Source organism: Halichoerus grypus, chromosome 5, assembly GCF_964656455.1.
Source record: "Halichoerus grypus chromosome 5, mHalGry1.hap1.1, whole genome shotgun sequence".
Classification (NCBI taxonomy): Eukaryota; Metazoa; Chordata; class Mammalia; order Carnivora; family Phocidae; genus Halichoerus; species Halichoerus grypus.
Genome location: NC_135716.1, coordinates 124,187,959 through 124,215,428, shown reverse-complemented (window position 1 = coordinate 124,215,428; position 27,470 = coordinate 124,187,959). Strand labels below are relative to the sequence as shown.

The 27,470-nt window shown below is 39.8% G+C and overlaps 1 protein-coding gene across 15 annotated transcripts in view; it reads left to right on the top strand.

Moving 5' to 3' along the window:
- The first annotated feature begins 3,117 nt into the window (after nucleotides 1-3,117).
- The window catches only part of NEXN (nexilin F-actin binding protein), a 42,360-nt gene continuing 18,007 nt past the window's right edge, over nucleotides 3,118-27,470 (top strand). For 5 of the 15 annotated variants that reach the window (XM_078072865.1, XM_078072864.1, XM_078072873.1 and 2 more), the window contains exons 1-8: nucleotides 3,118-3,245; nucleotides 5,766-5,837; nucleotides 6,387-6,506; nucleotides 7,466-7,634; nucleotides 23,899-23,977; nucleotides 25,388-25,579; nucleotides 25,773-25,851; nucleotides 25,937-26,085. In XM_078072865.1, coding sequence (XP_077928991.1) covers nucleotides 7,621-7,634; nucleotides 23,899-23,977; nucleotides 25,388-25,579; nucleotides 25,773-25,851; nucleotides 25,937-26,085 — 513 coding nt within the window. In that variant the 5' untranslated portion in view covers nucleotides 3,118-3,245; nucleotides 5,766-5,837; nucleotides 6,387-6,506; nucleotides 7,466-7,620. Of the gene's footprint in view, nucleotides 3,246-3,384; nucleotides 3,631-5,765; nucleotides 5,838-6,386; nucleotides 6,507-7,465; nucleotides 7,642-13,673; nucleotides 13,693-23,898; nucleotides 23,978-25,387; nucleotides 25,580-25,772; nucleotides 25,852-25,936; nucleotides 26,086-27,470 lie in introns of those variants that run through there. The other 10 variants (XM_078072867.1, XM_078072862.1, XM_078072861.1 and 7 more) reach the window with 10 other exon arrangements.

The following is a 27,470-nucleotide window of genomic DNA, read 5'->3' as shown; positions in this document are numbered from 1 at the left end:
CAGTATCTTTTATAACCTAGACTTGGAAGTGACATACCATTATACCATGCTAACATATCGTGTTATATTGATCATACAGACCACCTTTTTGACACAATGTGGGAGGTGAATATTAAAAGGTGGGATCATTTGGGGTCATCTTAGTGGCTGGACACCACCATAAGGAATGATAATACACTACATCTAGTTAAGGTAGACCTTTTTCTTCAGGCAGTCTTGATGTAGGGTCAAGGCCTTTACTTGGAATATGGATCCATTCGGGTTCTGAGGTATCTTTGTTGTATAAACTGCACCGCTAAATCATCATCTGGGATTTCCAGTTTCCCTTACTTTTGAAGGAGAAAAAATTTACATGAAAAGCAATGTATACTGAATTTTGTACCCAATTTTATATATTTGTCTTTCCCACATCTAGCTTGATGGTAATTTTTATCATCTATTTATCAAGTCTTCAAAGCTTTCATCCTAGCTTTTATAAAACCATAACTCATTTTGCCTTTATATTTCTTCCTTTTGTAATGTTGATGTCATTTCGATAGCATGCATCTGATACAATCAAGTGGGAGAACAAGCCCAAGTGACTCAGGTATATGAGGTATATGAGGAATGTTCATACAAATTGGCAAATCTTTGATTTCCAATAGTCTTAAACTTAGCTTGTCCAAACTGAGCTCCTGACTATACCTGCCTAACCTCCTCCTGCCAGTCTTTCTCATCCCAGCAAATGACAACTCCATTCTTCTAGGCCAAAAACTTGGTCCTCACACCGCATGTTGAATCTGTTGCCAAAATCTACCAGTTCTACTTCTTAAAATGTACCAAGAAAAAAAAAATGCCGAGCATGTCTCACTATCTTCACAGGCATCACTGTGGTCCAAACTCCCATCACCTGCCAGCCCGGCTATTTTGGAAGCCTCCCAGCTGGTCTCCCTGCTTCATTTAGTGTATTTGCAGCACATCAGCCAGAGTGAACGTGTTAAAAATATGTCCGATCATGTCACTACTTCGTTCAAAATCACCATGGCCACCCACGTTAAAGGCCAAAGTCCTTCCAACGTTGGGCAAAAGGGTTCACCAGCCATGTCCTGCCCCACTCCGCTTCCTCTTTCCCCCTTTGCCTGCCTAGCTTCACCCGCACAAGCCTCCTTGCTCTTCCTAGAACATGTCAGGATCCTCCTCGGGCTTTTTATAATCTTTCCCTGGACTCCTTTCCCTCATGTGTTTCCAGATATTTACATGACTCATGTTCTGCATCTGCAGAGATTTACCTAGCTCACTGTCTCCCTTTCCTTAGGACTGATTTATAATGAGGCTGTCCCCTCAGTATCCACCCGCCCCATTCACGGCTTTCCCTACTTTCCTGCTCTGGATTTATCCGTCGTGGATATCACTAAGTACATAGTTTATTTGCTCATTGTCTGCCCCCTTCCACAAAATGTCTCTTCCATGATGGCAGGGCTTTTTATTTACTTTGTTACTGCTGTATCAGTATCTAGAACTGTGTATTTGTTGAATGAATGAATGAATGAATGAATGAATAATGAATTGGCGAAAGAAGAAACAGGCCTTGCATGCTGTGGGTAGCTATCAGAGTTTTGTAGGAAAAATGGAGCACTGTTTAATCTGGTGAATCCACTGAGTGGATATCTGTTAAGAGAGCTTCTACTCATTACTTTAAGTCATGAAAATAAATGTATCCTTAGAAGTTGAAAAGTGTAGGGAGGAAAGGGGTGGAACGAGAGTTTATAATAGGGGACATTGACAGATTGGGAGTGAAAGAAAGGCTTCTCTGAGAAAGCATCATTTAAGTAGACAACAAAAACTTACACCGAAGTTAGGTAGGTGGGGAGTGGGGGAAAGAGGATTTCATGCAGAGAACAGCTTGTGCAAAGGCCCTGAAGCTGGAAAGTTCCATGAACTAAAGAAGGTCAAGATGATGATATTGAAGGGAGCAAGGGAGCAGGGTGAGCCAGGTCATCCAGGCCACCTGTCCGTATTAGATTAAGTTTAAACAGCTGTTTTAATTACCAATCTGGAACTTTTCTCTAATTGAAGAATGAATAGCTTACACCGTTTAAAAGAATTTCTATCCTAAGTAAATAGTGTATGGGGATGGAGTGTAGAAGAAAAGTTACAGCTGAGAGTAGAAAGCCTTCTCAATACCCCTGAAAATATAGCCTGAGCACCACATTCTGCCCAGAGCTCCAAGTTGGAAGTGGTTGTCCCTGGTGTATCTCTGTGGATGCTAGCTCAATTTAAAAATTTTTCTTTTCTTTCATCTATTTTTTATTATTTATTTTCTGCATGCCGCAAAGAACTGAAGATCTCCCCCACGAGAAAAATTCCCCCTCTGGATGAGCATTTCAGGTTTTAATATGGGTTGTTTCATGGGTTTAATTGACAGGCTTGTGGTCCAGGTTGAAAAGGCCCATGGGTGCTAATATTCAAAGGTGCCTTTATGTAGGTTTAGAAGGACCAGAGATGACTTGCCCTCAACTAAGGAAAGGTGCAAGATTATGTAAGTATTTGCTTTTAGGTTTTTTGTTGTTTTTTTTTTAACCTCCTCCCCTCCCTTCCCCTTCTACTTTTCTCTATCACCACCCTCCTTGGAGTTAAAGAGGAGAGCCAAGAAAAGGACAGCCACAGACAGACGAAGTGGTCCCCGGACTGCTGCCCTCTGTCGCCGAGAGAAGCGGGCCCCAGGGCAAACCGGCTGTGGGTGGTGGGGAGCCAGCTCCAGCCTGACTACGAATCCCATTCCAACAGCACTCCCTTCCCACTGGGGAGGCGGCCTTCCGTCCCCGGCCCCTGCCGGGAGGTGGAGGCTGACCCCCTGTGAAAGGCTCAGCGATCCAGAGTCGGGCGACACGCAGGTTCTGGCGGAAAGTTGGCAGCCACCGCCCTCTCTCCCGGCTCCCTCCCCGACACCACCCCCCGCCCCGGGCGCTACGGCGGGGGTGGGGGTGGGGGGAACTGGCCTAGTGTTCTGGAACAGCTGCAGCCGGCGCTGGGCCCGCCTGGAATGCGGGGACAGGCTGCGCACCAGGACTTTTATGGAAACTTGCTGGTGGAGACGGCGGCGGCGGCGGCGGCGGCGGCGGCGGCGGCGGCGGCGGCCAAAGGGCTCCCAGCGGCCGGAGCGGCAGCGGCCGGAGCGCCCAGACCCCCGCCCATACCCAGGCGCAGGACGCGCACAGCCTCTCCGCGCGCAACGAGGACACTCGCTCGTCGCCGGCTCCTGGCGGGTGAGAGAGTCGGGGAACGTGGGGCGGGGGCGGCGGGGGCCCGGAGGTGTCGGGTCCCCCCCACCCCCCTGCGGGGGCGGGGGCCGCAGGGAGACGTGCCCCGCTCCCGGCTCCTGGCCGGGCTGCGACTGCAGCACCCGAGCGCGCGGGGCTGCTGCCAGCTGTGGCGGCGCGGGCGGCCCGGCCCGAGCGAGCGGCGTCCTGCGGGCTCGGCGGGGTGGCGGCCCGGGTCTGCGCGTCGCCCTGCGCTCCTGCTTTCAGCCCCGGCTCGTGCCCGGTCGGCCGAGTTGCGTTCGGCTGCTCTCTCCACTCCTACAGGGAAGAGCCCTCCGCGAGCGAGCGGAGTGGGTGCAGTCCCTTCGCTCTACCCTTGGGGTCCAAGCAGGTATAAAGTTCGGTGTCGTCCCCCACCCACCACGTGCCCCCGGCGCTCCGTCTCCGCACGCGATGCCTGCTGTTTTTTAAGAGAAAACCAGTCCCGGTCTGTCCCTGCGGCGGCTGGGGAGTAAAATGGGATTTAACAGCCTATCATCTATCCCCCTCCCTGCAAAGTATGTTTTGGAGGCGATTTTGTCCGAGGTGGGATGTTGGGGTGGCGCACCTACAGTTGGAAGTTGGAGTGCATAACGTGGTCACCTCTTGAGACCTCTCCCTTGTCCCTATGCTTTTTGAAAATGCGAAGCCATTCCAACTGTTTGTAACTGTGAAACGCTCCACAATGCTAAAAATGTGTTGGCATTTGAAAGAAAATAATCGAGTTGAGAGGTTAGTTGATTATCCCAATGGCTCCGAGGTCTTCATTTTGTATTTATTTAAGGTCCATAACGCGAACAAAGAGAGTTGGGGGGAGGGTGCGGTGGAGAGAGAGCGAGAACAAGGTAAAAATAGCATAAGGAGATGTCCTATCAAAATGTCTGTCCTAGGGAAAGAGGCAGGTAGAAAAATGTAAGTGAGCCTTAAGAAAGAAATAGTTCCATTTGCAAACCAATGGGAGCATCATTCATCAGATAAATTTTCTTAATGAATTCATGTAACGGGCCCTTTGGCCTGGCGAGTCACAACATAACTATGTATTTGGTAGTACCATTAAGTAAACCTGAGTATTTATACCATCTTAGTCACACGTCATTAAGCGAACCTCATTATCCGCCCCCCCTCCACCCAGTCCTTGTACAGCTTAAAGAACTGCCATAAGAAAACTCAAAATACACGTAAGTCTCTGAAATTCTTTTGAGTTTGAGGTGTGCGAAAAATGAGGTGTGGAAAAATGCATAATTGAGCGACAGTTTTCTGGGGAGATGTGTTTAATATAAATGAAATTTGATTATTTAATATAATTAGTTAAGATTCATCCTCACAGGTATTAGCCCCCTATTTTTGAAGATCTTTTCTATTTTTGACTGGCATAATTTAAATAAAAATGTGGGAAATTGTGTATTTTATCTGCAACAATTTCCTTAAGGAGCCCTGAGCAAAAACCACAACAAAATTCTTTTAAATCCAGTTTCCCTCAATACAGGATTGGTGTAATTCAGTTTTAATAGAAGATTCACATTTCTACATCCATTTTAGGCTGAACTGTAGTGAATAGCAGTTTCTCTTGCGCACTTTCAATGGAATCTGTGCTATTTTTGAAAATTTGATATGTAAGACTGATCATTGTCAAAATGTATGTCATCTTGAGATGGCTATATTTAGCATCAACAAAGGAATGCGTTATCTAGGCTTTTGAACAGTATTTTTCCCCTGAAATTACACTTGAAGTATTTAGGTTAGGGTTTCATTTGTGAACAGAATGAAAACTGCGTATGTATATTTGGAAGAGATTAATTGGGGATTTAGATTGCTTAGAACCCGAGTGACCTAAAATGACATACTTCATTTAGGAAAACAAAAACAAAAACCTGTTATTTTTGAAACACCCTAAAGGCAAATAAAGGTACTGTTTAAATAACACATGCCTACAAGAAAGAAAACAATGCAGTAAATGTAGAAAAGGATGTAATAGACGGGCAGATGTCTAAAAGTTTTTATGGAAGAGACGAGTCAGTACATTTTATAGTATGTAGGCCATATACACATAAAAAATATCTTGGTAGTCTACTTTAGAGGGAAAATGACTTACAACATTCTTAATAATTTCACCTATTTCTGTTCTTTAATTAGTTTGTGGGTTTATATCACCTGTGTAGTTTCTTTCATGTTCTCCTCTGGTTTTGTAATTGCAAAATTACATATTCTTTACATACACTTGGAATTGTTATATTTTCTCTTTCTGTTTAAATATTCAGTGCATAGTTTGGCTGGACTTAGGGTACTATACTTTCTACACTCTAGGATGAGTGGATTTTTACCCTGAAATCCAACTTACTTCTAGTAAAATTTGTTTTTTGTTCTAAAGTTAACATAACCATATTATATTTATGGTTAAAAATGATCAAGAATGGAAAGAGGGACTTTCAGAATGGGACACATGTACCGTTAGTGTTTTGATATGTTTCCTCCTTTCCCCGTGCACAGGATTCTTTTCTTGTGTTGCCGGATCTCTGGGAAGCCGTGTGCGCAAGCCCCGGGTGCAGTATCTGCCATCCAGTAAGTGTTCGGTACCCCTTCTTTTTCTCCCCACACCTCCTTTTTTTTTTTTCCTTCTTGTCCTCTCCTCCCTTTTACTGTGAGATTAGAAGGCAGATTGGGGCTCCCTGGGCCACATTCTGAGGTTGGTGAAATTTGCCTTCTGCCTTCTTTTCTGTGCCTCTTTCTTGTCCTTTCCTCCCCCTTGACTGTGTCTCCTTCTTTGAGCCAAACTAGGCCTCCCTTTGTCTCTCCATTTTCTCAGTGCCGCCTGTTCCTTTAGATCAGGGGCCACAGATCAGCAGCCAGAAAGCCACCTGCAGCCACGGCCATGCTTACAAACTGGTACATTTTATGATAAGGATTTCTAGCGTCTCCTGAAAAACTGGGTCATTTCTGCATAGCAGCAGTGCCCTGGGACTGAGCACTTGCTTCCCCCTCAGGGCACACGTACCCCTTTTGACACTGTCGCCATCATTCCCTGTTACCTTACAACCAGTCGTCACTCGCTCAGTCACCGCTCAGTGACACTACCTTACCTGAACTTCCATTTGCTTTGCCGAACCCTAGACCCTGGAGTATGCGGCAGTCCCCTGATGTCCGTACGAGGCAAGTCTGAAGCCGTGATAGGATGGAGAGTCTGGACCCGGCATCAGGGACCTGCACTTGAAATGTTGTAGATATATTTGGGTTAGCAATCCTTCTCTTAAATAATGTGATCATGGGAATGAGAAGAGGTTAACATTCATTGACACTAATTGCTCGTGTCAATTGGAGCTGGAAGGGACCATGTATACTAACTAAAACATTTTAACTGGTGGGGTTTCAGAAAGCATAGGGTAAGTATTTCTGGGAAAGAAATCTTTCCTAGGAACTCTTAAAATACTCCTCATCTCTCTCCACCCTAGAAGTGTTTAGGAGAGTTGTTTTTTTTTTTAACCCCTAGAGATTGGCCATAAAGAGGAGCTAACTACTCTTCCTTTTCTGCCTCCCCACCTTCCCTTTGTTTGGAGCCAGAGGCCTGGGTCTGCCCATTCCCAGAGAGGGTGAGGAGGCCCAGTCTCCTCCAGAGAGTACCACGTCCATGTGCTTGTGAAACCAACTTCTGGTTTTTCATGATACCTAGCTTAATGTAAACCCACTCGATTTTATTTTCTATTCATTCATTTATGCATCCTCATCATCAGCCCTCTTTTTGGAGCTGTTAATCATAAGTTTTACTTGGGCTGACTTTGGATCAGACCGTTTACCTGTTACCTCTTTGTCATTCATCTACTCACTCAAATATGAATTGAGTTTGTACCATGTCCTAGTTGTTGTGTGAGACACCAAGGATAAAGAACAGAGTAGAGCAGCGTTCTTTTAAGGGGCTTATAGTGTGGTGAATGCTCTTTGGAAACTATCACATACAATCTTATGAGTGCAAAGTGTTATACATTGTTAATACAGAAGAATATCAAAGCAGGTTGAAAATAAGATTCTTGGTTATCAGTGAGGAATTGTTGGTAGGAGGAAAAAAATCTCACTATTTCAAATAGAAAAAATATTTTTGAATTGTGATAAGGTTTATGACTGGTTTTATATTTTTATTTATCTTTTAAAATTAAAAAAATTTTTATTTATCTTTTAAAATTTTATTTACTTGACAGAGAGAGCACAAGCAGCAGGAGAGGGCAGAGGAAGAGGGAGAAGCAGGCTTCCCGCGGAGCAGGGAGCTCAATGCGGGGCTCCATCCCAGGACCCTGGGACCATGACCTGAGGCGAAGGCAGATGCTTAACCGACTGAGCCACCCAGGCGCCCCTTATGATATTTTTAAAGTATAAGGTTATAATCTTCATTAACTAAATGTGATAAAGCTACATTGTATTTAAGTGTATATTTCTGCTAAAGTGAAAAATGATAAAAATTTAGGCTCACATTTTATAAAGCTCAAAACATTTGTTCCAAAGACTGTGAAGAAATAGGTTTTAACATTTACTTGTGGTATATAGTTAAGTGTTCTAAAATCTTAAAGGGGTGCCCAGGTGGCTCAGTCAGTTAAGCATCTGCCTTCACCTCAGGTCATGATCCCGAAGTCCTGGGATCGAGTCCCACATTGGGCTCCTTTCTCAGTGGGGAGCCTGCTTCTCCCTCTCCCCCTACTCCTGTTCATGCTCTCTTGTACACTCTCTCTCTCTCAAATAAATAAATAAAATCTTAAAAAATAAAATCAAAGACAAAGAATTTACTTGAGTTTAATGAAATGCAGATTTAAAGCTGTCCGTCTTGACAATTCTGTTCCTTGAGAAAGGAGATAACACATTAACACAATGAAACCGTTATTATAAATGATAGCTATGATTTAAAATTCTTTTCTTGATTCCTGCATTATTTGCTATCTCGGAATATTTTAATTGCATGTCTAAAAAGTCAAAGAAAATTAATTAATAGAAAATACAGAGGTCAAACATAGATCCAATGAAATTCTAGAACAAATATTAGCATGCATATTTTTTGATCCATTGTACTTAATATTACATTCTATGAGACTTACATATTGTCTCACAGCTTGAGCTTCATACCTTAATATTCAACCTGGAAATTATAACAGCCCAAAATTATACTCTAGAACACATTTTAGTAGGCTATTAAGTCATTTTCAAAAGCTTCTTGAAGTTTATCTCACTAATTGCTATGCCTGTTGATACCAGTATTAATATTACCATTGGGTATATTATATATATGTTTCATGTACTTAAATTAGGTAAAAATGGAGAATGATAAGGTGAAATGAGTAGTTGAGTAACAGTCAAAAAACCTGGAGTCTAGTTCCTTGTTCTGTGGCTGAACAACTTACAACCTGGACAAGTCACTGAATCTCTTTGTGCCTATTTTTTTATATGGGGTTGGACTGAGTGATCTTTTTTTTTTAAGATTTATTTGAGAGTGAGCACGTGAGTGGGCCCATGTGTGTGAGTGGGGGGAGGGGCAGAGGGAGAGAATCTTCAAGCAGACTCCCTGCTGAGCACAGAGCTGGACACCCAGCTCAATCCCAAGACCCATGAGATCACGACCTGAGCCAAAACCAAGAGTTGGACGCTTAACCAACTGAGCCACCCAGGCACCCCTGTACTAAGTAGATCAAGTCTAAACTTTCTTAATAGGACATTCAGGAATCTTCTCAGTCCGTGCCCAGCCTTTCTAGTTTCACCATGGATTCACCATGGATTTGCTGGATAACTAACCTACAGCTCCCCAAATTTGCAATGGGTCATCAGGCATTGGTGTTTTTGTTCACGTTGCTTCTTTTGTCTGAATGTGTGGAATCCTATTTTAAATCCTATTTATCTTTCAAGGTCTAAATCAAATGTCACCAACTTTGTGTAACTTAACCCCAACCCCCTCCTTCACCCCACCATCGTCTTTTCCACAACTTTTCCATGTTTCTGTAGCCCTGTATATATACTGCTATTATAGCACTTAATACTTTGTATTATAATTATTTGTGGTCCCATCTATTTCTCCCAACAAAGCTACTTGATTTCAAAAGCTTTTTCATACATTTTGTATCCCATTGCCAGAGTACATTCTCCTTTTCACAAAAATACGGTATTATAAATACAGACCAAATATGTTAAATTTGAAAAAAAATGCAGCCTTTTTGATAAATAGTATAGTAATATGCTATAGGCTATAGTAATACTGCAATACACTCTCTGAAACCTATGATGGGTACTTAGTTGTCTTCATTTGACATGAATGATTAATATGTTAGAACGGAATCATTAAATCCCTTCATCATCCAAGCCTTCCATATTATGACCAAGCTCTTACTGATGAGCTACATGTTTTACCTTATCCTTTGGTGTTTTCTCTCTACGCATTCTTCATAACAATTCATCTGGCTTGCCTGCGATCTTAAACACTTGGAACCCTGCAGAGGGGCTGAATTGTTGTGTTGCTGCTGCCCCCTGAAGGTGGCCAAGGACATCGCATCTGTCTGTGCAGGCGGGAGAAAAGCCACTTCATACTAGATTAGGAAAAGGCTCTGAGATTCCCCATATAAAATCCTTTGGCATTCAGGTTACTGACTATAGGAATTAAGTTATTAAAGTAACTTCATTTAGCATTCTAAAACCATGAGGGCGTACTCGGTCCAACTACTCCCATCGAGGAATGAGAACTGACATGATTTTTTTTTTTATTAAAGATTTTATTTATTTATTTGAGAGAGAGAATGAGAGACAGAGAGCACGAGAGGGAAGAGGGTCAGAGGGAGAAGCAGACCCCCCGCTGAGCAGGGAGTCCGATGTGGGACTCGATCCCGGGACTCGAGGATCATGACCTGAGCCGAAGGCAGTCGCTTAACCAACTGAGCCACCCAGGCGCCCCTGACATGATTTGATAGAACATTCTTTCCTGTAATTCAGCCAATCTCAGAATGTGGTTTCAAAATCCCCGGGAGTCCCCAAGACCCTTTCGGAGCCCATGAAGCCCTTCCTTTTCCAATTATATGTCTGTATGAGGCCATATCTTTAAATACTTCAGTCAGAATAACATATCACAATTTTGAATGCAGAAGCAGGTATGAGAATGTATCTGTCTCATTTTTTTTTTAAAGATTTTTTTATATATTTGACAGAGACACAGTGAGAGAGGGAACACAAGCAGGGGGAGTGAGAGCGGGAGAAGCAGGCTTCCCGCTGAACAATGAGCCCGATGCGGGGCTCCATCCCAGGACCCTGGGATCATGACCTGGAGCCCAAGGCAGACGCTTAACGACTGAGCCACCCAGGCGCCCCTAAAGATTTTATTTGACAGAGAGAGACACAGCAAGAGAGGGAACACAAGCAGGGGGAGTGAGAGAGGGAGAAGCAGGCTTCCCGCTGAGCAGGGAGCCCGATGTGGGGCTCCATCCCAGGACCCTGGGACCATGACCTGAGCCGAATGCAGACGCTTAACGACTGAGCTACCCAGGCACCCCTGTATCTGTCTCTTATTAAGCCAGAATTAAAGAGGTGTGCAAAAATATAAAACAATGCTACTCTTACTATTTTTTTTTTTATTTTTTAAGATTTTTTTTTATTTATTTGACAGAGAGAGAGATAGCGAGAGCAGGAACACAAGCAGGGGGAGTGGGAGAGGGAGAAGCAGGCCTCCTGTGGAGCAGGAAGCCCGATGCAGGGCTCGATCCCAGGACCCTGGGATCATGACCTGAGCCGAAGGCAGACGCTTAATGAATGAGCCACCCAGGCGTCCCACTATTTTTATTTTGAAAAAGTTATTTTTCATAAAATGTTTGTGTTGATATATAATGGGTTTGTTATTATTTTAAATGACTCTCTTGGGAAGACTTTAACCACTTAAAAAAAAATATGTAAGCTCTTATTTGATGAAGTCATTAATAAGATTAAGTTACATATATAAATAAAATGTAAGGATTTGTTTTTTAATGTAAGGATTTTTTTAAAGCTGCAGTACATTGCAGGAGAGACCTGGAGTCTCTATACTGAATGAAGAAGAGTGGAAAGAGTGTTTTAATTTACAATATATTAAATATCCAGGATGCAAGGGTGGCTGAGTTGGTTAAGTGTCTGCCTTTGGCTCAGATTATGGTCCCAGGGTCCTGGGATCGAGTCCTGCATCCTGCTCCGTAGGGAGCCTGCCTCTCTCTCTGCCGCTCCCCCTGCTTGTGCTCTCTTTTTCTGTCAAATAAATAAATGAAAAATCTTAAATACATATATGTATATATTAAATATCTGTAGATTTAACCCATACAAAAGTTCTCTAAGGCTTTTCAATATGGCCCAGACGTTAAGCCCTGAACTCAAAAAGTTTGGGAACCACTCCTCTAATTCATAGCCTTTCTTCTATTGGAGGCTTTTTTTTTTTAAGATTTTTTTTTTTTTTTTTTTTAATTTGACAGAGACAGCGAGAGAGGGAACACAAGCAGGGGGAGTGGGAGAGGGAGAAGCAGGCTTCCTGCTGAGCAGGGAGCCCGATGTGGGGCTCGATCCCAGGACCCTGGGATCACGACCTGAGCTGAAGGCAGACGCTTAACGACTGAGGCACCCAGGCGTCCCTGGAGGCATTTTTCTTCAACATCAGAGAACTTATTTTTATATGTGTTCACACTTTCAGATGTTATTTAAATGAATCATTTTCTAACTAAAAATGTTAGCCTTGTTATATTGGTAATTATCTTTTATCCCATCTAGACTATGAGCTCCATAAAAAGAGATATTTTAGGGGCGCCTGGGTGGCTCAGTTGGTTAAGCGTCCGAATCTTGATTTTGGCTTAAGTCATGATCTCAGGGTTGTGAGACTGAGCCCCTTGCTGGACTCTGCGCTGGGAGTGAAGCCTACTTAAGATTCTCTCTCCCTCTCTCCCCCTCCTACTCCCTCTCTCCCTCTCTAAAAAAAAAAAAAGGAGAGATACTTTATTCTATTCATCTTTGTAGTGCCTTATACTATGTCTAGCACATTGTAGAAAGATAAGTTTCTTGAATGAATACTCATTTTAACTAGTTTCATCTTTTCCCATTCTTTTTTTAATTTATTTTCTTATTTAAATTCAATTAGCCAACACATAGTACATCATAGTTTTTGATATAATGTTCAGTGATTCATTAGTTGAGTATAACACCCAGTGCTCATCATACCACATACCGTCTTTAATGCCCATCATCCAGTTACCCCTTCCCCCCCAACCACCCCTTCCGCAACCCTCAGTTTGTTTCCCGTAGTCAAGAGTCTCATAGTTTGTCTCCCTCTCTGATTTCTTCCCAGTTTTCCCTCCCTTCCCCTATTGTCCTCTGCACTATTCTTTACGTTCCATGTATGAGTGAAACCATATGATAATTGTGTTTCTCTGCTTGACTTATTTCACTTAGCATAATCCCCTCCAGTTCCATCTATGTCCATGCAAATGGTGGGTATTCATCCTCTCTGATGGCTGAGTAATATTCCATTGTACATATGAACCACAGCTTTATCCATTCATCCGTTGAAGGACAGCTCGGCTCCTTCCACCATTTGGCTATTGCGGACATTGCTGCTATGAACATTGGGGTACATGTGCCCCTTCTTTTCACTACATTTGTATCTTTGGGGTAAATACCCGGTAGTGCCATTGCTGGGTCGTACAGTAGCTCTATTTTTAACTTTTTGAGGAACCTCCATACTGTTTTCCAGAGGGGCTGCATCAGCTTGCATTCCCACCAACAGTGTAAGAGGGTTCCCCTTTCTCCGCATCCTAGCTAACATCTGTTGTTTCCTGACTTGTTAATTTTATCAATTCTGACTAGTGTAAGGTGGTATCATTGTGGTTTTGATTTGTATTCCAATTTATTCTTTTTGTTTGTTTATTTTTAATTAACATATAATGTATTATTTGTTTCAGGGGTACAGATCTGTGATTCATCAGTGTGACTTCCAATTTATTCTTAATTCTACCACACTCTTAACCTCTAAATCTACGAAATAACATGCAAATCACCTACTGTGTGGTCCATTATAGGGATTCAGTTGTTAGTTTCCACACTTCTCCTTTATCAGTATAGAGACTCCAGGTCTTTCTTGCGATGTACTGTAGCTTTAAAAATATCTTTATGTTTTATTTTCATATATATCTTAATTTTATTAATGATTTCATCAAATGAGAACTTAGCGATTTTCTTTGAGTAGTTACTTTGAAGTCTTCCCAAGACAGAATAAAAGGCAAGAATTAAGGGGTTTGATTCTGAGGGAATAGGAGATGGTCTGCGGGGTACCTAGGATGTGGTGGTTGCAGCTGCAGTAGGATTTAAAACACCTAGGAAGTATTTATGTGTTATGCTGCAAGAGATGTACAAAATAAATGAAACAGACTTTGTATTGTTGAAGATGATGGAAAAAGTGAGTAATCGTTGAAGCTTCTTGATGGGTATATGAGGGTTCATTATATTTGTCTCTCTAATTTTGTGTATGTCGGAAATTTCCTTAATATAAAGGTAAAGAACTGATATGTCTGGGATGTTTAACCATATAAAAAATTTAAAAGTTTATACCAAGTATACCTAGAAGCCTAAGCACATTTAGAGGTGTCAGAGACTGAAGGAGAGAAAACATTCCTGCTTAGAGTTTAGTGGAGAAAATCATGATTTCTATTATAATTAGTTTGGGAAAATACTTCCGCATCGGGCTCCCTGTTCCGCAGGAAGCCTGCTTCTCCCTCTCCCACTCCACCTGCTTGTGTTCCCTCTCTCGCTGTCTCTCTCTCTCTCTCTCTGTCAAATATATAAATACATAAAATCTTTAAAAAAAAAAAAAAAAGAATTGTCTTGGAAGGGGGCACCTGGCTGGCTTAGGTGGAGGAGTGTGACTCTTGATCTCGAGGTCGGGAGTTTGAGCCCCACAATGGGTGTAAAGATTACTTAAATAAAAACTTAAAAAAAAAAAAAGAATCCTCTTGGAGGTGGAAATGAACTATTGAATGTGTATGTTAGGTGAGAGGTTGAAGGAATGGGAAGGAAAACCAGGTCTGAGAAGGCCTGAAGAAGTCCTAACAAGCCCAGATGAGAATTTTAATTGTGATCCATGCCGCCCTATGCAGTTAATAGCCTCAGAGCTGGAGTGATAACAGCACAGAGGGGTAGGGGATGGGATAGTTGAGTAGGTGAGCCTGATGAAGACATAAGGAATGGTGACTTGTTACCCTATTAGAAATCAAAGGAATCATGACTAGAAGTTTCTATGGGAACTTTCTTAAACCTCATTTTACTAATCATGTATACTTAAAATCATTATTCTGATAATATGTAATCAGTTAAGAACTTTGAAAAAATTGCATTAAAACAGCTTCCCTATAGAAACTGAGGCAACTTTATGTACTCACCACACTTGGGTTCTGGGACCTATGGAAAAGACTTGATAATTTGAAAATGTTTATCAGGATTCTGAAGAAAAGAAAACTGTTAAAGTGGATACTTTGAATTTTATAGCTTCTCATCTTGTAAGTTTATTAATAAAAATGACAGTAATACATGTGAATACTAAATATATGAGTATATCTGGTAACTATAATTATATGAAATTGAAGGAGGGCTTGGGGTCTCTGTTCTAAATCGGCAAATTCCACATGAGTTTATAGGCTGGTAGGTGAAATGTTGACTAATAGCATATTAAAGAGCATGAAAGTGGGAGGCAATGATAAAATTAGTCTAAGATTGAATGGATATTTGGATTTTGAGAATATGTTCCCAAAAAATTAATTTGAAAATCTTCTATAAGTATCCAGTAGCAGATTTTAACAAAAGTACAGACAGTTCATTAAGGAAATAAAAATTGGGTCAAAGGAATGGGATCTTTTAGACTTCTCAGTTTTGATGATTACTACATGAATATTAAAAATCTTTCTGTGATAGCTTTTGGGGGTTTATTTTAAATTGTAATTTATTATTTAATGACATTGAGGCAGGCACTGGAAAGGAACCAATCTGCTGTAATCTGGGAAAGGAGCATAAAGTCTACCAGATGTCCAGGTGGACGTAAGAGAAGTACAAAAAGTAGTCTGAGGATGGAGGTCATTTTCTTGGGCATCTAACTGGAAGATGGGGGTATGGTGCATGCTGCCTTTCAACTCTGTATCAGAGATGGTTGATGTTAGAACTCTGCCCGTGTTGGGGAGCCTGGGTGGCTCAGTCCATTAAGCATCCGATTCTTTTGGAGTTCTGGCCAAGAGACTGTTAACAGCATGGGACTAGGGAGAGCGTCTGTTATTCATTGAACTGTATTTCTCAATGCTCAGCAGAGTGCCTGGCACATAGCAGATGCTTAATAAATATTTGTGTAATAAATGGTGTGTTCTATTTATATTGTATTCCTGCATGATGAAAATCATAATGATAGTAATACATTATATCCAAACAATCTTTAACTGCTTCTAAAGTGCTTGGCAGGATTTACTTATGCAGCAAACAGTTATTACGGATGTCTTCTGTATGCCAGGCACATGCCACAGGCTGTGGACACGGTAATGCATAAACTGCAGTCTGTACTCTCAAAGAGCTCACACTCTGGTAGAGAGGGAGTCAAGAAAGTGGTTCATTACCATACCTTATGGTAAATGCTAGAGTCAGGGTAAGTGCGGGTGCAATGGAAATACACACGGGAGAAGCACATAATCCAGTCTTGTGGAGTCAAGGAAGACTTGCTGGAGAAAAATGAGTATCTATGACCTAAAAGATGAGTAGGAGTTAGCTAACAGATAAGGGAATGGGCAGAACTTGAAGCTGAGGGAGCTAGCTGTGCAAAGGCTTGAGGTGTGCCAGTTTTTCCATGTGGGTGATAGAGAGGCAGTTGTGGACAGAGATGCGGCTCACGAGGCAGTGCAAACTACCAAAGCGTATGACATCACTGAATAAAAAGTGTAGAGAGAGAAGGAAAGGGCAAAGACTGAAACATGTGGGCAGAGAGCATCGAAGAAGCGGTGAGAGTCGGAGAAGCTCTCAGAGGAGACAGAAGGAATGGTCAGAGACACGGAAGAACAGGGAGAGCAGCGTCATGGAGCCGAGGGAGGAGGATTTCAGAGTGAAGGAGTGGCCGAGAATGTCAGATGCAGTCTTGACATTCTGAAGGGGGGAACTGTCCATATTATGGGGCAATATAATGAGAAAGGCATTATTGTTCCTATTTTATATATGAAACTGAAGTTCACAGAAGTAAAGTGGCTTATCCAAGACCATGCATCTAATAAACAGTCCAAACAGAAACACTAATACGAGTTTTCTGGTTCTAACTCCAGTGTTTCCTCCACCATCACCGTCTGCTTAATGTGTTTAGAAAATCAGCAGTTAACTGAGAACATGTCATCAGGATATAATTCCGAGCATTTTGCTACAAAGGTCTTTTTTTTTTTTTTTAATTTTTTTTTTATTGTTATGTTAATCCCCATACATTACATCATTAGTTTTAGATATAGTGTTCCATGATTCATTGTTTTGCTACAAAGGTCTTTAAGCAATAAAAGCTCTAGTAGAATATTTTAGAAGACTTCAAAATATATTTGTATTAACCTTTTGCCAAATTTAAAAATTCAGGGGTTTGGAAATTTTTGTATGAGAGAAGGTTTATGAAAATTAGGACAAGATTGAACCTGAATATGCAGTTTTTAAAAATTGAAGTGTAATTAACAGTGTTATATTAGTTTCAGGTGTACAACATATTGATTCAACAATTGTATTCATTATTCAGTGTTCACCACGATAAGTGTAGTCACCATTTGTCACCACATGTCACCATGTCACCATGTTCCCTATACAGTGCTTTTCATTCCCATGACTTATTTTATAACTGGAGTTTGTATTTCTTAATTCCCTTTGTGTATTTGGCCTATCCCTCTACCTGCCTCCCCTCTGGTAATTACTGGTTTGTTCTCTGTTTTTAAGAGTTTACTGGGTTTGTTTCTTTGTTTTTTAGATTCCACATATAAGTGAAATCATAGGGTATTTGTCTTTCTCTGATTTATTTGACTTAGCATGATGCCCTGTAAACCCATCTGTGTTGTCGCAAATGGCAAGATCTCATTCTTTTTTAAGTCTGAGTAATATTCGTGTGTGTGTGTGTGTGTGTGTGTGTGAGTGTGACTTCACATTTTCTTTATCCATCCACCCATTGATGGACATTGGGTTGCTTTCATATCTTGGCTATTGTAAATAATGCTGCAGTAAAAATAGGGGTGCATTTATCTTTTTGAATGAGATATGACAATTAGAGTGACAAGCACTGGAATCTCCATACCATTTTTCACAGTGGCACCGGTTTGCATTCCCACTAACAGTGCCTTAGGGTTCCATTTTCTCCATATCCTCGCCAACACTTATTTCTTATCTTTTTGATACTTAGTCATTCTGACAGGTGTGAGGTTATATCACTGTGGTTTTGATTTGCATTTTCCTGATGATTAGTGATGTTGAGCATCTTTTCATAGTCTGTTGACCCTCTGAACATCTTTGAAAAAATGTCTATTTGGGTCCTCTGCCTACCTTTCAATCGGATTTTTTTTTTATGTTGAATTGTATAACTTCTATATATATTTTGGATATTAACCCCTTATTGGATATATCATTTGCAAATATCTTCTCCCATAGAGCAGGTTCCCTTTTTGTTGGTTGATGTTTCCTTTGCTGTGTTTCCTTTGTTGTTTTGGTGTAGTCCCAATAGTTTATTTTTGCTTTGGTTTCCCTTGCTTGAGGAGACCGATCCATAAATATGTTGCTAGGGGTGATTTCCAAGAGATTACTGCTTGTGTTTTCTTCCAGGAATTTCATGGTTTCAGGTCTCACATTTAGGTCTTTAATCCAGTTTGAGTTTATTTTTGTGTATGGTGTAAGAAAGACAAGTTTCATTCTTTTGCATGTAGCTGTCCAGTTTTCTCAACACCATTTATTGAAAAGACTGTCTTTTCCCTCTTGTATAATCCTGCCTCCTTTGTTGTAAATTGTAAAAAAGCCGAGTTAACTGCTTTTCATTCAGTACTTGAGAATCATTTAATAACTTAACTCTGGGGTCTCCTTAACTCCAAGTAATTCTAAGAGAATAACTGCTAGCACATATCAATTTAAGAGTAAATAAACTTACTTAAATAAAAACTGTGCTCACATGGGGCAAAATACCAGCACCATGTTCTACTGCCAGTTGCCAGCTCAAGACTACAAATTCATTAAATATAGAGAATACTATCAGTCATGTCTTTTGAGCTTCCAGTATATTTCTGCTGCTCAGAATTATGGTTTTCAAATAATTTGACTATACTAGTAGGTTAAGCCTTCTAAGCTGGTTGGTATTCCCCTCCCTCCACCAGACACACTAGTTGTACTATTTTTTTGGCATCAGCATAATGCAGTGGGTAAGACTGCAGACCCTGTAGTCAGACTGCCTGTTTTTATCCTGTGTCCACCACTCATTAGTTGTGTGGTCCTGGGCGAGTTACTTAACTTTCTAAGTCTCAGCTGTCCCATCTGTGACAATTTACAGATTGTTCAAACCTATTAGATAAACTCAAATATATTATTCTCATCTTAATATTTTAAGAATTTTATTTTATTTATTTTTTAAAGATTTTATTTATTTTGTGAGAGAGTGAGCGAGAGAGGGAACACAAGCTGAGAGAGAGGCAGAGGGAGAAGCAGGCTCCCTACTGAGCAGGGAGCCTGATGTAGAACTTGATCCCAGGACCCTAGGATCATGACCTGAGCTTAACCGACTGAGCCACCCAGGTGCCCTGGAACCACTTAAGAATTTTTTTTTTTTTTAAAGATTTTATTTATTTATTTGACAGAGAGAGAGAGAGCACAAGCAGGGGGAGTGGCAGGCAGAGGGAGAGGAAGAAGCAGACTCCCCACTGAGCAGGGGGAGCCCGATGTGGGGCTCGATCCCAGGACCCTGGGAGCATGACCTGAGCTGAAGGCAGTCGCTTAACCGACTGAGCCACCCAGGCGCCCAACCACTTAAGAATTTTAAAATTACTGGGCTTGGAAATTTTGAGAGAGGGTGGATAATAATTTTTACCTGGAAGGGTTATTGAGGGGAGTGGATGAAATAATGCTTGTTAAACACTTGGCACATTACCTGGCACACAGTAAAGGCTCCATAAATGTTAGCTTGGATTATTATCATTTTATTCATATGTGATCAAAGGATGTATTAGTGAGATAGTTTTGATAAGGACTGTGGAATAGAATTCTTTCTTGTGAAGTTAATGATCCAAACGTAGTCAAATTCATACCTTTAACTTTAGCACAGAAAGACAACTGGGTTAGCGACTGGAATATAATGCTGTTTCTACCAGGCAGAGTCACACCTTTTAAAAATTATAAAGGAATCCTGGGGAGCCTGGGTGGCTCAGTTGGTTGAGCCTCTGACTCTTGATTTTGGCTCCAGTCATGATCTCAGGGTTGTGGGATGGAGCCCTGCATCGGGATCTGCGCTCAGTGTGGAGTCTTCTTGTCCCTCTCCCTCTAAATAAAATCTTTAAAAATAATAAAAAATATAAAGGAAACATATAGATATTTGCCTGCTTGATCTTGAAATTTTTTTTCTCTACATAAAACTATTTAAGAGATAGGAATTCCTACTGGTTTGTAATCTACACCTTAAAAGACAAGTCTGTAAGACAAAAAGCCAGTAAACTTATTTTGCTACAACTTTTTTATCATCAAAATGCAGAACAGAGCAAACTCAGCAAAGGATCACTTGCTCATATTTTATTTAAAAAAGTTAAAATTAGTACTATTCAAATTTTCACAGACTTTCAGAGCTCAGAATACTGAAATGATATTTAAAAGACTATTTTAACTGGTTTTACTCATACTGAATTTAAAAATTAAACTTACTTTATTCTGAATCTATAAATAAGTCAAGATATAATTTGAAGATTTTTAAAAAATTAAATGAAGGTAGCTGATTCATTTATTCTCCAGGACTGTTCTTGACAGGCTAATTTTTCACCATCACCAAACCACAAAATTTTCTTTCATTTCACCACAAAAAAAAAAAAAATTCCCTGAAGTTCCCTCTGGCCAGTTAATTTAGCTAAGTTTATCAACCCCTATAATCCTATGTGAGATTGCTCAAAATTTCCTCTTACCCTTTGGTATTACTCTTTTAGATTACACAAATAATATATTAATGTGTGCTCACTGGCAGGGAAATGTAGTTTTTTACTGAAGAGGGTAAAAAAGGTAGTGAGGGAGACCATGAATAATGAAATTAATCAAAATTATGGGTACCTACTAATGTTAGGTATTATTCTAGAATTTTTCACATGTTATCTAATCCTAACTAGGAAGCACAGAATTGAAATTTGAATTTAGGTGTGATTATCAAATTGTAATCAAAGTGTGAGGTGATAAAGCCTCACCTATGTTATTATGGAGGCAATGAAAATAGTGAAGTAATATATATGAACAAATTTGAAAGAAACATTCACAAATCTTGACAATCTATCGTAATTTAGGAGATCTAAAAGAAGAATGAACCAGAAATAATTCTAAGGTTTGAGAAGCTATGAGAATGAAGGGTAAATTTTATTGGTTATACAAGAAGAAATCTCTAATAGGTAACTCTAGATATGATTGAGTGACTCAGGTAATAGCTCAGGACTAGAGCTATTTGTTATTTTTATCTCAGGCACACAGAATTAGATTACTCATAAACCTTAGTAATGACACACAGTCACGCATGGCCTGCTTTTATTAGGAAAGTATTGTTAATAATGTAATAATCATCCACCAGCTCACTGAACAACAAAAGTTAGGATTTTCTTAATAATTACATGGAATCATGTCCCATCCACCTCCATCATATTGTCTTCTTCCAGAGAGAAAACTTTAGCCCCAAATGGCTTCACTGGAAAGTTCTTGCAAACATTTAAGGAAAAAATGATATCAGTTGTACATGAGGGAAGTCTTACAGAAAATTAAAGAAGAAATACTTCCCAACTCATTCTATGAGAGCAGTATTACTCTGTTAACAAAAGCAGATGTTACAAAAAAAATAAAACTACAGACCAATATCTCCCATAAACATGGATGCAAAACTTCACAAAGTTTTATCAAATTGAATTTATCAGTATGTTAAAAGGATACCTCTCCCTCTCCCACTCCCCCTGCTTGTGTTCCTCCTCTTGCTATCTCTCCGTCAAATAAGTAAATAAAATCTTTAAAAAAAAAAGAGACTCAAGATGTCATTACAGATTCAATGCAGTCCCAGTCAAAATCTCGGCAGGCATTTTTACAGAAATTGATGACCTGATTCTAAAATTTATATGTGAATTCAAACGACTCAGAATAGTCAAAACAAGTTTAAAAAAGAACAAAGTCAGAGTTACACTAACTTTTTCAAGGCTCATAAAGTTCACTAATTGGGCACCTGGGTAGCTGACTTGGTTAAACATCCCACTCTTGATTTTGGCTCAGGTCATGATCTCAGGGTCCTTGGATCAAGCCCCGCATCGGGCTCCCTGCTCAGCGGGAAGCCTGCTTCTCCCTCTCCCTCTCCCCCTGCTTGTGTTCCCTCTCTCGCTGTCTCTCTTTTTGTCAAATAAATAAATAAAATCTTAAAAAAAAGAAAGAAGTTAAACATACATCTACCATAAGGCCTAGCCATTATACTTTACTTACTTGAGAAATAAAAAAGCATATGTTCACACAAAAACTTGTACATGAATATTCATAGTAACTTTATGTGTAATAGTAACTGTAAACAACCCAAATATCCATCAACAGATGAATGGTTAACAAATTGTAGTATATTCATACAATGGAATAATATTCAGTACTAAAAAGGAATGAACTATTGATACATGCAACAACATGGATGAATCTCAAAAACAATTACGCTGGGTAAAGAAGCCTGACAAAAGAGTACATACAATCTGATTCCATTTATAGAAAATTTAATCTGCAGTGACCAAAAGTGTACCTGCCTGGGGATAGGGGTGGGAAAAGCAAGAAATGGAGGGAGTTAAGGGGTCTGAGAAAACTTTTGTGGGTAATGCATATATTCTCTTGATTGTGGTGATGGTGTCACAGGGACATACATATGTCAACCTATTTTTAAAGATTTTATTCATTTGAGACAGAGAGATACAGAGAGTGAGAGCATGAGCAGGGGAGAGGCAGAGGGCTAGGGAGAAGCAGGCTCCCCGCCAAACCAGGAGCCAGACATGGGGCTCGATCCCAGGACCCGGGGATCGTGACCCGAGCTGAAGGCAGACGCTTAACCATCTGAGCCACCCAGGGCCCCAAATTGTGCACTTCTTAAAAGTGTAGTTTATTGTATGTCAATTAGTAAAGCTATTAAAATTTTTTAAGCCAATGGATAAAATTCTGAAAATTACTCAATTCAGAAGTAGGTAGGGAAAGGGTAATAGAGGAAGAAAAAAAGAGGCAAACAAGAATAGTAAAATGGTAGACTTAAGTCCATTCATATAAATAATTACATTAAATGTTAATGGACTAAATGCTGCAATTAAAAGATATCAGAATTGATTTTTCAAAAAAGCAAGGTCCAGTTATATGGACCAATATAAAGTAAATGGCTAGAAAATTATATACATCATGCAGACTAAACTTAAGAAAGTTGGTGTGGCTATTTTAATATCAGATAAGTTCAAGACAATGAGATCAAAAGGAAATTTCATACTGATGAAGGAGTCAATTCAAAAAGAAGATATCATAATGCACATGTGCTTAAAAGAGCTTGAAATTACATGAAAAAAATAACAGAATTAAAGGAAAAAATAGCCAATTCCACAGTTGAAGACTGTTAGAAGAGCTAGGCCACACACACACACACAAATTAGTAAAGACACAGAAGATCTAAATAACACCATCAACTACCTTGAGCTAGTTGATACTTATAGGATAATATACCCAGTAACTGCAGAATAAAAATTCTTTTTTTTTTAAAAAAGATTTTATTTATTTATTTGACAGAGAGACAAAGCCAGAGAGGGAATACAGGCAGGGGGAGTGGGAGAGGGAGGAGCAGGCTTCCCGCGGAGCAGGGAGCCTGATGCGGCCTCGATCCCAGGACCCTGGAGATCATGACCTGAGCCGAAGGCAGACGCTTAACGACTGAGCCACCCAGGTGCCCCAGAATAAAAATTCTTTGCAAGGGCTCTTGATACATTGACCACGCTATTCTGGACCACAAATTTATAAGGATTTTTTTTTTTTTAAGATTTATTTATTTATTTGAGAGAGAGAGTGAGTGTGCACATGAGCAAGGGGAAGGGCAGAGAGAGGGAAACTCAAGCAGACTCTATGCTGTTGCAAGACTTGATCTCACGATCCTGAGCTGAAATCAAGAGTTGGACACTCAACCAACTGAGCCACCCAGATGCCCCTATAAGGATCTCTTAATACCGTGTGCCTTGTCCCTTCTGTACCCTGAATCTTGGGAAAAGGAGCTGAAGGTTATCCCAGTTTATTACTTGCCTGGATTGTGTCAGTATTTTTTGAGGAGTAATTAACATGCTGTTTCTGTTTACAAAAATACATAGCATATTAAGAATTAAGTCATTAAAAATTGTTACTCAATACTAATCTATTTTTTCAGGTGCAAAAATATACAAAACTCCAAAATCACCCTGATAACACATACAGCAAACATGAATGATATTTCCCAAAAGGCTGAGGTAAGTCTCCAACGTTAAAAAAAAAAAAAATGGGGGAAATGTAGGATTCCCCCTATAGAGCTGCGGAAATGGCAGAGCTGCTTGGTGGAAAGGTCATAGTTGATAATGACCTAGTGTCAGGATAGAAAATGTAAAAGCTAGAATTCACAGGCTGTTCTTGGGCCCAGTATTTTCATTTGGATTCTAATCTTGGCAGCATAATTACTAAATTTGTGAATGATGGTGAAGTGGATGTGATGGCTAGCACCTTGAATAGAATTTTAATACCTTGATAAGTCTTAGAAGTTATTTTTTTTAGTATTTAAAAAACCAGATTTGATGTATATCTTTAGGAGAAAGCAATAATTCACTCTCAGGTGAGGCTCCTTCTCAGCTACTTCTTCCAGCAGCTGCAGCAAAACTTCTCTTCGCCTTTTTCTGGCTCTTGGCTGTAGATACTGGGAGTTGTAGTAAGAAGAGTTCAGTTGCTGACATCCCAAAATTATGAAGTTTAAAAAACCTTAAATGGCCAATGACACCATAAGATGATAATAAAAGAGAGGCTGGCTATGCCACAGATTAATAAGTAATTTGCCATTATCACTAGGAGAAAAGGGTTTGATGTTCTGAGGCACCGACGTTTTATTTACTGAAATTTTTTAGCGATCAGCTTAATTTTCGAAATGATGAAAATAGTTGGCTCTCCTGGTTTTAGAGTGGAGGGAAATCTTTTCTCCAGTCTTTTACTAGATTCCTCCTTTCCTGGGAAGCTCTTTTGCTGTCTTAGAGGCCAGCTTACTTGGAATGATACAGCCTTTTTACACATTTTTAATGTTGGTGTACAGAAGTTCTGGATGGGTTGGGTAGCAGTCAACCTCTAAATCACCGCTTGTATGTGAAGACCCCGGCGCATCTCGGCCATACATGGGAATAAAGGACTGCCCTTCAGTTTTATTCATATTTGATAGGGAAACAAGCAAGAGCATGGATATATGAAGTAGGCTTTAAACTTGAAAGCCTAAACTTTTGCCTTGTTTTCACTTTCACCTAATTTATTGTAATTAGTCCTGGTATCTTTTAAGTAAGAAATGTCAAATCTGAATTTTTAATAATGGTGTAGGAAAATATATTGTTTTAAATTAGAATCCAGTATTCAATTTTTATATTTTACTAGCCTTCAGTTTCAGGGGAACACACCTACAAAATGGAACTTCTTTATATTAATAAGTTTTTATTCATATTTTCTAAATTTCATTTTTCATACTTAGACTTTAGAAAATAATCAGATTATGATTGTACAAATGTTTCAAACTCGTTTCTATTTTCTGTTTCAATAAGTATTTCTTATATTGCTTATTCTGATCTATCTTTACTTGATTTCTTCTATCTTATTTTTTTTAACTTTCTTCTCTTTATTTTCTTCTAACGAAGATTCTGCTTTCTTCATCTAAACCTGTCCCAAAAACCTATGTGCCAAAACTTGGCAAGGGTGATGTAAAGGATAAGTTTGAAGCCATGCAGAGAGCCAGGGAAGAAAGAAATCAAAGGAGATCTAGAGATGAAAAACAAAGAAGAAAAGAACAATATATTAGAGAGAGAGAATGGAACAGGAGAAAGCAGGAGGTTATTTTATTTTATTTTATTCTTGTGCAAAATTCATATTTTCATCTTTTAATTTACATATTATTCACATTAATCATATTTTATATTAACTATAATTAAAATAATTTTCTGTATTTATAAGTTAATTTCAAGCTCTGTATATAATTTAGTCTAAATTTTGGACATGTTCATATTAATTTATTTAACCATTTAGATTAAAGAAATGCTTACTTCTGATGATGAGGAAGAGGTATCTTCGAAAGTAGAAAAGGCTTATGTCCCAAAGCTAACAGGTAAGAAACTTGAGAGGGAAATCGTAAATGAAATTGCAAAAAGGAAAATGTAGCAAAATATCAAACATGTTTCATATGTTCTTAGGAACTGTTAAAGGTAGATTTGCTGAAATGGAGAAACAAAGACAAGAGGAACAAAGAAAGAGGACGGAGGAGGAACGAAGACGCAGAATTGAGCAGGATATGTTAGAGAAGAGGAAGATAGAACGTGAATTAGCAAAAAGGGCTGAGCAGGTATACACTAAATATTAAATTGGTATTTGCCTCAGAAACTGTACAGAGTAAAACTAATTAGTACATTGCCTAATTAAAATATTTTAATATAACATTAGCTTATTAAATAGCAGCTAACTTGAAAACAAGAACTTTTTTTTTTAAAGATTTATTTATTTATTTATTTGAAAGAGAATGAGAGAGAGAGAGAGCACATGAGAGAGGGGAGGTCAGAGGGAGAAGCAGACTCCCTGCTGAGCAGGGAGCCCGACGTGGGGCTCGATCCCGGGACTCCAGGATCATGACCTGAGCCGAAGGCAGTCGCTTAACCAACTGAGCCACCCAGGCGCCCCTGAAAACAAGATCTTAAGTACAAATATTTATTATCAAATGCCAGAAGGATAAGGGCAGAATGTCCTTATTTTAAGGTTGAATGCTGAGATAACTTTTGTTATGTACCATCTTGTCATTCAGTCCATATTCCTTACATGGACCACATTTCTTGTTTTTCCTGACATGTTAGAGGTTTTTACAAAGACATAAGGGCAGTTTCACATAAACTATCCACAATGTGCTGGTCTTTCAATAGTAATCAATAAGTACTTATTGGTTATTATTACACATTAAGGCATAATTAGGATACCTTCCCACTCAAGAATTTGAAAAAATCACATTTAATAATGTTATTATCAGCTAGCTTATTAACTTTTTTGTTTTTTGTTTTAAGATTTTATTTATCTGTCAGAGAGAGAGAGCGCATAAGCTGGGGGAGCTGCAGGGCAGAGGGAGAAGCAGGCTCTCCGCGGAGCAAGGAGCCTGATGTGGGGCTCAATCCCAGGACCCTGGGATCATGACCTAAGCAGAAGGCAGACGCTTAACGACTGAGCCACCCAGGCATCCCAGCTTTTTTTGTTTTTTAAGTTGGTGGTAGGAGAGGGGAGAAATATGTGACAGCTGTTTGCTTCAGATAGCCATTACTGATGCCCATAGCTACAGGGGACAAATTAGAAGGGAGAAAAAAATTGTTACTATGATTTTATATAGTCTCTTTAATGGATTTAGAATTTTTATATATTTTAGCTTAAAGGATAAGAAGTAAGAGGTTGGTAAGCATTTTTAAAATACCCAAGAATCTGGGGGTGTTCGGGTGGCTTAGTCAGTTAAATGTCTGCCTTCAGCTTGGGTCATGATCCCGGGGTCCTGGGATTAAGCCCCCCCATCTGGCTTCCTGCTCTGTGGGGAGCCTGCTTCTCCCTCTGCCTGCCACTCCCCCTGCTTGTGCTCTCTCTCTCTCTCTCTCAAATAAGTAAAATATTTTATTTATTTATTTTTTAAAGATTTTATTTAGTACCTATAGATAAAATGTCATGAAACCATTTTAGCTTCTCCTCCATCTCTCATCATTA